The sequence below is a fragment of the Electrophorus electricus genome, chromosome 14, assembly GCF_013358815.1.
Source record: "Electrophorus electricus isolate fEleEle1 chromosome 14, fEleEle1.pri, whole genome shotgun sequence".
NCBI lineage: Eukaryota > Metazoa > Chordata > Actinopteri > Gymnotiformes > Gymnotidae > Electrophorus > Electrophorus electricus.
In genome coordinates, this window is record NC_049548.1 from 22,179,397 (window position 1) to 22,189,396 (window position 10,000).

The 10,000-nt window shown below is 42.9% G+C and overlaps 1 protein-coding gene across 4 annotated transcripts in view; it reads left to right on the forward strand.

The window, feature by feature from the left end:
- Positions 1–10,000, forward strand: part of ryr2a (ryanodine receptor 2a (cardiac)) — a 196,894-nt gene that overhangs the window by 36,564 nt on the left and 150,330 nt on the right. For all 4 annotated transcript variants that reach the window (XM_035533858.1, XM_035533860.1, XM_035533859.1 and 1 more), the window contains exons 2-3: positions 5,038–5,157; positions 7,327–7,431. In XM_035533858.1, coding sequence (XP_035389751.1) covers positions 5,038–5,157; positions 7,327–7,431 — 225 coding nt within the window. The remainder of the gene's footprint in view (positions 1–5,037; positions 5,158–7,326; positions 7,432–10,000) is intronic.

A 10,000-nucleotide genomic window follows, 5' to 3' on the forward strand; every position in this document is an offset into this window, starting at 1 on the left:
TAGACTTGGTTGTAGGTGTGATTGTATATGTGATTATAGACTTGGTTGTAGGTGTGATTGTATATGTGATTATAGACTTGGTTGTAGGTGTGATTGTAGACTTGGTTGTAGGTGTGATTGTAGACTTGGTTGTGATTGTAGGTGTGATTGTATACGTGATTATAGACTTGGTTGTAGGTGTGATTGTATGCGTGATTATAGACTTGGTTGTAGATCTGATTGTATATGTGATTATAGACTTGGTTGTAGGTGTGATTGTATATGTGATTATAGACTTGGTTGTGACTGTAGGTGTGATTTGTAGGTGTGATTGTATACATGATTATAAACTTGGTTGTTGGTGTGATTGTAGACTTGGTTGTAGGTGTGATTGTATATGTGATTATAGACTTGGTTGTGACTGTAGGTGTGATTGTATACGTGATTATAGACTTGGTTGTAGGTGTGATTGTATACGTCATTATAGACTTGGTTGTAGGTGTGATTGTATATGTGATTATAGTCTTAGTTGTAAGTGTGTTTCTATACGTGATTATAGACTTGGTTGTATATGTGATTGTATATGTGATTATCGACTTGGTTGTGACTGTAGGTGTGATTGTAGGTGTGATTGTATATGTGATCATAGTCTTGGTTGTAGGTGTGACTGTATATGTGATTATCAGGTAGAGTGGGGTAGATGATGGTTAGGGTAGAGTGGGGTAGATGATGGTTAGAGTAGAGTGGGGTAGATGATGGTTGGGGTAGAGTGGGGTAGATGATGGTTAGGGTAGAGTGGGGTAGATGATGGTTGGGGTAGAGTGGGGTAGATGATGGTTGGGGTAGAGTGGGGTAGATGATGGTTGGGGTAGAGTGGGGTAGATGATGGTTAGATGGACAATCAGAAGGTAGTTGTATATTGTGCATCGGCGGGTATGTGAGTATTGACGTGTATTTTCCTTTCTTTTGGTGTTTGTGTTTGCATGTTTGTAGGTGTGTGTGTGTGTGTGTGTGTGTGTGTAGGTTAGAGTCTCTAGTATAGTGCGTATCCCCCTTGGATTTCAGCATTGGATCTGCAGTGTTGTGTGTGGGCAGGAAGCCCCCCCCCCTCTCCCCCCATCTCTCTCTCTCTCTCTCTCTCTCTCTCTCTCTCTCTCTCTCTCTCTCCCTCTCTCCTCTTTTTATCCCTCCTCTCCTTCTCCTCATCTCTCACTCGCTCCTTCCCTGCCTCTCTCTTTCTCCCCGTTTCACTCTCCATTTCTCCTTCTTATCCCTCTCTCTACACACACACACACACACACACACACACACACACACACACACACACACACAATAAAAAATCCTTACAGATTATGCACTGATTATGCTTAAATCTACAGCTACTGTACCAGTGTTTGTGCAGGCTGTGGCATTTGTGAAGGTTTAAAGTGCTGTCAAAATATGCTGAAATCTATACAGGTTGATAAAGCTGCCTTCAAGTCTCCTGCTCGTCCCGTGTGTGTGTGTGTGTGTGTGTGTGTGTGTGTGTATTAGACTGCAGCTGCTATGCTATAGCTGTAGTAGTAGTTGTATGTTGATGAACTATCCATCAGTGTCATTAGTGTGATGTATCTGTCATTAGTGTGATGTATCTGTCATTAGTGTGGTTTTCCTGTCAGGGGGATTGCAGTGAGGATCTGGCAACCTGCCATGGATGATGTGTTACATCACTTCCTGAGCTTTTCCCAACATCCCATAATTCACCTCAGTTCTGAACATTAACCACTATTGTCTCTACTACTGCAGTGAGTGAGAGAGAGAGAGAGGGAGAGAGGGAGAGAGGGAGAGAGAGAGAGAGAGAGAGAGAGAGAGAGAGAGAGAGAGAGAGAGAGAGAGGGGGGGGGGGGTGAAGCAGTGCTGTTATCTGAGGAGTGTGTGGGCTTTGGTAGTGTCGTCATCTATATTGGGCCTCTCAGACGATTCGCATGAGGAAATTCCAGCTCAGAAAATAATTCCTCTTCTCCGTTTATAATATGGAGAGTTAACTGTGACCTTGTTTTTTAAATTATTTTTAACTATAAGAAAGAGACATTAGAGACATTTAAGTTAAATTTGTTTAATTATTGTTGAATGATGTCATTTTCGAACACTAAATTTGAGTTGTTCTATTGTACTTCGTGTTCTAGTGTTCTGTTGTACTTCTAGTGTTCTAATGTTCTAGTGTTCTGTTGTACTTGTAGTGTTCTAATGTTCTTTTAGTGTTGTTCTATTGTACTTCTAGTGTTCTCATGTTCTAGTGTTCTGTTGTACTTCTAGTGTTCTTTTAGTGTTGTTCTATTGTACTTCATGTTCTAATGTTCTAGTGTTCTGTTGTACTTCTAGTGTTCTTATAGTGTTGTTCTATTGTACTTCTAGTGTTCTAATGTTCTAGTGTTGTATTGTTCTTCTTTTGTACTTCTAGTGTTCTAATGTTCTAGTGTTCTAGTGTAGTTCTACTGTGTTTCCAGAATGTTTGCAGTTGAGAACTGATTGAAACCGAGTGAGTTCTCTAATGAGTAAATTCTCCATCACTGCCTGATGTGGGCCTTTTTACCGAACGAGTGATTACCAGTTTGAACCAATTTACATAAAATTATTTCGACAGTACCTTATATTCTCTCTATGTATATGTGATTACAGCCCAGCACCCGAGGAGACCCAAAACTCCTCAGTAATGCAGAACATTACCACTAGTCCCATGGCTGTGGCGTGCAGACACCTCTGGTGTTGCACAGTACACACTTCAGGTGTCAAAATGTTGAACACATCAAAACATTTTCCTGTAGGTGTGTTTGTGGGTTTGTGTTTGGGGATGTGTGTGGGATACATTTAGTGACAATGTCATGTCTTAGACACTTTCCGATGTACGTTTGGCATTGTGTTAAATGTTAAATTGTACCTTAGTTTAGTTGTCTGTCACTGGGCTGACTAAAGAGGACAGCTGTCTGCTTACACAGATAAAGAATCCCTCATGGTGTAGAACCCTGAGACTTAGCTGGTCCATGTTAAATCTGGCATTCACTAAGCTCTAGTACACACTAAACTGTGGCATTCACTAAGCTCTAGTATACACTAAACTGTGGCATTCACTATACTCTAGTATTCACTAAACTGGCATTCACTAAGCTCTAGTATACACTAAACTGTGGCATTCACTAAGCTCTAGTATACACTAAACTAGCATTCACTAAGCTCTAGTACACACTAAACTGTGGCATTCACTAAGCTCTAGTATTCACTAAACTGGCATTCACTAAGCTCTAGTATTCACTAAACTGTGGCATTCACTAAGCTCTAGTATACACTAAACTAGCATTCACTAAGCTCTAGTATACACTAAACTGTGGCATTCACTATGCTCTAGTATACACTAAACTGTGGCATTCACTATGGTCTAGTATTCACTAAACTGGCATTCACTAAGCTCTAGTATTCACTAAACTGGCATTCACTAAGCTCTAGTATTCACTAAACTGTGGCATTCACTAAGCTCTAGTATACACTAAACTGTGGCATTCACTATACTCTAGTATTCACTAAACTGGCATTCACTAAGCTCTAGTATACACTAAACTGTGGCATTCACTAAGCTCTAGTATACACTAAACTGTGGCATTCACTATACTCTAGTATTCACTAAACTGGCATTCACTAAGCTCTAGTATTCACTAAACTGTGGCATTCACTAAGCTCTAGTATACACTAAACTGTGGCATTCACTAAGCTCTAGCATACACTAAACTAGCATTCACTAAGCTCTAGTATACACTAAACTGTAGCATTGATTAAGATCTAGTATACACCAAACTGTAGTATTTGTTAAACTCTAGTATACACTAAACTGTGGCATTCACTAAGCTATAGTATTCACTAAGCTCTAGTATTCAGTAAACTCTAGTATTCAGCAAGCTCTAGTATTCACTAAACTGGAGTATTCACTAAGATCTAGTATACACTATGCTCTAGTATTCACTAAACTGGAGTATTCACTAAGCTCTAGTATACACTATGCTCTAGTATTCACTAAACTGGAGTATTCACTAAGATCTAGTAAACACTATGCTCTAGTATTCACTAAACTGGAGTATTCACTAAGCTCTAGTATACACTATGCTCTAGTATTCACTAAACTGGAGTATTCACTAAACCAGGAATAACTAAAGAAAACAAATATAAATATAATAAATATATGTCCCCCTTAGACATTACACACACACACGCACACACACACACATACACACACACACACTCACACACAATACACACACACACACACACATATATATATATATATATATATGCTATTCCTGGTCATTTTTTGTATGATCTAATCTATGTACTGTAAAAATATTTTCAATATTTTTAAAAAATGTATTTATATAAAACTGAGTGAGGCATTAAAGTAAAGAGCTTGTTAATCATTATAATTATTAATTATTAATAATTATTAAGTGGATAAACGGTGGTGACTTGTATGTACTTGTATGTGAGATTTGTATGTACAGGAAGGTTTGTTGTATTAAGAATAATTAATAAAATGTGATTCATAAAACAGAAGTGAATCCCCTGGTAGAAATGAATGCGCTGCATTGTGATTAGTGACTGCGTGAGTATAAGGAACTGGACTGTGTTTGTGTAGTGGACATGACTACGCTATACAAAATCCAAAATAATGGAAAGAAATGTGATATTGTCCATTATCTGGTCAGTGCCATGTATTTTTAAAATAATATATGAATGATCTTAGAAATAATGCCTCATAAATGGTATAATATATACATTTAATTTCTAAAAGTCTTTTTTTTTTTTTTTTTTTGCAAATCCATGATTACATGGAATCCATCATAAGTGTGTTTGCTGTGATACACCTGATTAGAAACATAAACTTGTGTTTCCAGTCATGATTACTGGCGTGTGGTCTCGCTTAACAAATACATTCATACAAAGTTTAAATTATATGCATTCATCTTTGATTAAACCGAACCTGTCACATTGTTAATCACAACCCTTGTCGTTACTAATTCTGTCGTGTGTGCGTAGGACGATGAGGTGGTGCTACAGTGCTCCGCCACACTCCATAAAGAGCAATGGAAACTCTGTCTGGCGGCCGAGGGCTTTGGAAACAGACTCTGCTTCCTGGAATCCACGTCCAATTCGAAGGTAACGATTCCACTTCCTCTCCAGACAACTCCATCCTCACCTGATGTGTCTCACAACATCTAACCCTGTTCACCTGTCTCACCCGATGCCGTCGCTCCCGTCTCGCTGCGGTCTCGTCTCTCCTCTGGCTTTAATTACTTTTCCTGTCCTCGCTTGTCTGTCCTCCCTCATTCCCAAATTGGCAACACCTGAAAGCGACCAAAATATTTTGGATGGAGAGCCTGTTTTCAGTTCTGTGCGCGACCCACTTTGTCTTCAGATCCTTTTTTAGTATTCCGCACCCACGCTGAAGTTGACGTGTTGCCCGAAAGCGAGTGTTCTGAGAGGGACCTGGACTTTTACATGAACCAAAAAAATCTTGCGGCAAACCCGTGTTCCGACAAGGCTTCACCTTGAAGCAGCACGTTAATGTGAGATTAAGAAAGACACCAACATCTGCTTAAGCACCTTTAGAAGAGCAAATAGTGTGAAAATGGGAGCACGCTAGGCCTCCGAGCCTGGACGTCGCTCGTTAGCGGAGGCACGGGAGAAGGAGCTAGCAGGCAGAGGGAAACCGTGAGAAGGGAATGCGTGTTTTCTCGACCGCATAACTGAGACGGCGGAAATGTTGTGCTCCCGCAACCATCTTTATCTTCGCTGCACGTGTCAGTACGAGCCAATCAGAGCAGAGGAGCGTGGAAGCAATCGTAAACCAGCCTTCCCGCCACTGAAACGCAGCCCGTCTGGATCACGCACGGGCGCTTGAAGATCCATCGCCGTGCCGATATCGAGTACGCTGAGAACTCTGCGCGGCTCCTTGGTGACGAACCGCGAGAAAGATGCAAAGAGGTTTGGGTCTCTCTGACTCAACATGGGGTCCTGAGCGTGCCTCAGCGCGGAATGTCTCATAATCACATGGCCGATGGGAACGGTCAGCAATGCCGGTCTATTGCCTGATCGATGGCGTAATCGATCCCTGTGACTGGCCGTTTAGCCTGAGCTACGATGCAGAAATCCTGCTGTCTGCTCCCCGCTAATCGAGATGTGGAGCATGCGGCTGTTTGAAAGATCGGATGCTGATGATTTTCCCAGAAACGGAATGCCTGACCAATCTGAGCAAGGTATGTGATCAGGAACTCTGTACAGCCAATCACAGCTCAGTTCAGTGTTTTCCCTTAATCCACTTAGCCAATTAAAAATGAAAAACCCTGCTGATTAAAAATACAGTTAACGCCGCTGGCTCCGAAGTCAAACGTTCATATCAATAATACCCGATGTAGAAACTTCTGAACCATATATTCAAATCACCGATCATTTCTAAATCGATTTTTGAGTCATTCGTCTATGTATTTGCTTTTGTTAATTGCTGTCGGAAGAGCTATAAGTCAAGGAGGATAATAATAGTTTGCATATAAGCAATGTACAATTACATCTGTGTACAATTTGAACAACTGAGGGTTGAGGGTCTTGCTCAGGGACCCAACGGTGGTAACTTGGCAGTGGTGGGACTTGAACTGGTAACCTTCTGATCACTATCAAGAGGTTTATGGCAGACAATGAAATATTTTGTGTCTGTGAGAACACTCAATATTGTGAAGGCCACAGACTTTATACTGGGGATTAACAGACTTTATACTGGGGATTAACAGACTTTATACTGGGGACTAACAGACTTTATACTGGGGATTAACAGACTTTATACTGGGGACTAACAGACTTTATACTGGGGATTAACAGACTTTATACTGGGGACTAACAGACTTTATACTGGGGATTAACAGACTTTATACTGGGGACTAACAGACTTTATACTGGGGACTAACAGACTTTATACTGGGGACTAACAGACTTTAAACTGGGGATTAACAGACTTTATATTGTGGACTAAGACTTTATATAATGCACCTCTACACCCCGAGGGTGTGTCGGGGTGAATAGTTATGATTCTGAACGGCTCACCAGCTCACATCCCAGTGAATCCTTGAAACCAATTAGCAGGAATTCTGTTTTAAGTCCAAGAAAAGTGGAATTTATCCAGTGTTTAATCCGCATGGTAACACAGGTGGAGCCATCACACAGAGGACTCGAGCAGGTTCCAGGTGACCCCTCTGACCTCTCGGGGTCTCGTAGCCATCTTTGGCTCTGCAGTGCCAAAGGATTCACTGACCTGAAGTGCACCTCTATTTCCAGAATGTTCCCCCGGATCTGTCGATATGCACGTTTGTACTGGAGCAGTCGCTGTCGGTGCGGGCACTGCAGGAGATGCTGGCCAACACAGAGGAGAAGACGGAGGGGGTGAGTACACACTCACACACACTCACACACACACTCACACACACACACACTCACACACTCACACACACACACTCACACTCACACACACACACACTCTCACACTCTCACACTCACACACACACACTCACACTCACACACTCACACTCACACACACTCACACTCACACACACACACACACACACTCACACTCACACACACACACACACACTCACACACTCACACTCACACACTCACACACACCAGCCCTGGGTGTGTCCGTCTCACACACACACACCAGCCCTTGGTTTGTCTGTCCCACACACACACACACCCCAGCCCTGTGTGTGTCTGTCCCACTCAACTCTTCTTGAGTTTATGTCACTGGGGTAACTGGGTCTTGTTGAGTTTATGTCATTGGGGTAACTGCGTCTTCTTGAGTTTATGTCATTGGGGTAACTGGGTCTTGTTGAGTTTATGTCATTGGGGTAACTGCGTCTTGTTGAGTTTATGTCATTGGGGTAACTGCGTCTTGAGTTTATGTCATTGGGGTAACTGGGTCTTGTTGAGTTTATGTCATTGGGGTAACTGGGTCTTGTTGAGTTTATGTCATTGGGATAACTGCGTCTTGTTGAGTTTATGTCATTGGGGCAACTGGGTCTTCTTGGGTTTGTCATTATGGTAACTGAGTCTTCTTGTGTTTGTCATTGGGGTAACTGGGTCTTCTTGAGTTTATGTCATTGGGGCAACTGGGTCTTGTTGAGTTTATGTCATTGGGGTAATTAGGTCTTCTTGAGTTTATGTCATTGGGGTAACTGGGTCTTCTTGAGTTTATGTCATTGGGGAAACTGGGTCTTCTTGAGTTTATGTCATTAGGGTAACTGGGTCTTGTTGAGTTTATGTCATTGGGGTAACTGGGTCTTGTTGAGTTTATGTCATTGGGGTAACTGGGTCTTGTTGAGTTTGGTCAGGACAAGGACAGACCTTAGCCTCTTGCCGGAGGGAAGTGTTGTGCAGGTGCGATGTCCAGGGTGTGAGGGGTCAGTCACGATCTTACCTGCATTAACTGTATTGAGCTCCAGGTTGTTTTGGACACACCAGAAAGAACATAGGTTAGTTTTAGTTAGCGTTAGTGTCTTGTTGTGGGTCTCGTGAGTCTGTGCTGATGATCCAGGAGTCAGAGTTGTTTTCCAGCTTCACACAGAGCTGAAGTCCACAGAGAGGATTCTGGCATTGGTTCCTGAATCCAGAGTCCAGGTGTTGGAGGATGAAATCGTCCACAGATCTGTTGGCTCTGTAGGTGAACTGCAGGGGTCATGGAGTGGGGCCGAGATGGTTTTGAGATGAGACAACATGAGGCGCTCAAAGCACTACATGACATCAGATGTTAGAGTGACAGGTCTGGAGTCGTTGACTTCTGTAGGTCCTGATTTCTTGGGGACCAGGGTGACTGTAGACGATTTGAAGCAGACGAGTTGAGTGGTGGCCCCCCCATATATCACATGAATGATCTGAAACACCAGGTGGAACACCAGGGAGAAACACCAGGGAGAAACACCAGGGAGAAACACCAGGGAGAAACACCAGGGAGAAACACCAGGGAGAAAGACCAGGGAGAAACACCAGGGAGAAAGACCAGGGAGAAACACCAGGGAGAAAGACCAGGTGGAACACCAGGGTGGAACCCCGGGCTGAAACACCAGGGGAAACACCAGGGAGAAAGACCAGGTGGAACACCAGGGAGAAACACCAGGGAGAAACACCAGGGAGAAACACCAGGGAGAAAGACCAGGGAGAAACACCAGGGAGAAAGACCAGGTGGAACACCAGGGTGGAACCCCGGGCTGAAACACCAGGGGAAACACCAGCGTGAAACATCGGGGTGGAACATCAGGGTGGAACATCAGGGTGGAACACCAGGGTGGAACCCTGGGCTGAAACACCAGTTGAAACACTGGGGTGGAACACCAGGGTGAAACACCAGTTGAAACACTGGGGTGGAAGACCAGGGTGAAACACCAGTTGAAACACTGGGGTGGAACACCAGGGTGGAACCCCGGACTGAAACACCAGGGGAAACACCAGGGGAAACACTGGGGTGGAACACCGGGGTGAGTCTAATTCTACTCTGTCTTAGAGAGCTGTCTCACTCTGCCTCCGTGCTTTACTTACAAACTGACCAAACCATTACTACAACATGAATCAACCTTTGCAATTAAGCAAATGACGAATTCTGTTACAATAATGAACTTGAAACTGTAACTGGTGTGAAATAACACTTGAAAGAAATCAAGATGTGAAAGCTAAATAATTAAAAACGAAAGGAAAATAAATAAATAAATAATTAAAAATAAAGTTGTAAGGAGAAGAGAAATAAATAAATAGATGAATACATAAAGGTGTTTACAATTGGTGAGTGTGAGTGTATGAGTGTGTGAGTGAGTTTGTGAGTGTGTGTGTGTGAGTGTGTGAGCGTGAAAGCGTGTGAATGAGAGTGTGAGTGAGTGTGACAGTGAGTGAGTGTGCGTGTGAGTGTGTGAGTGTGAGTGTGTGTGTAAGCGCGTGTGTGTGTGCGTGCATGCGTGTGAGTGCG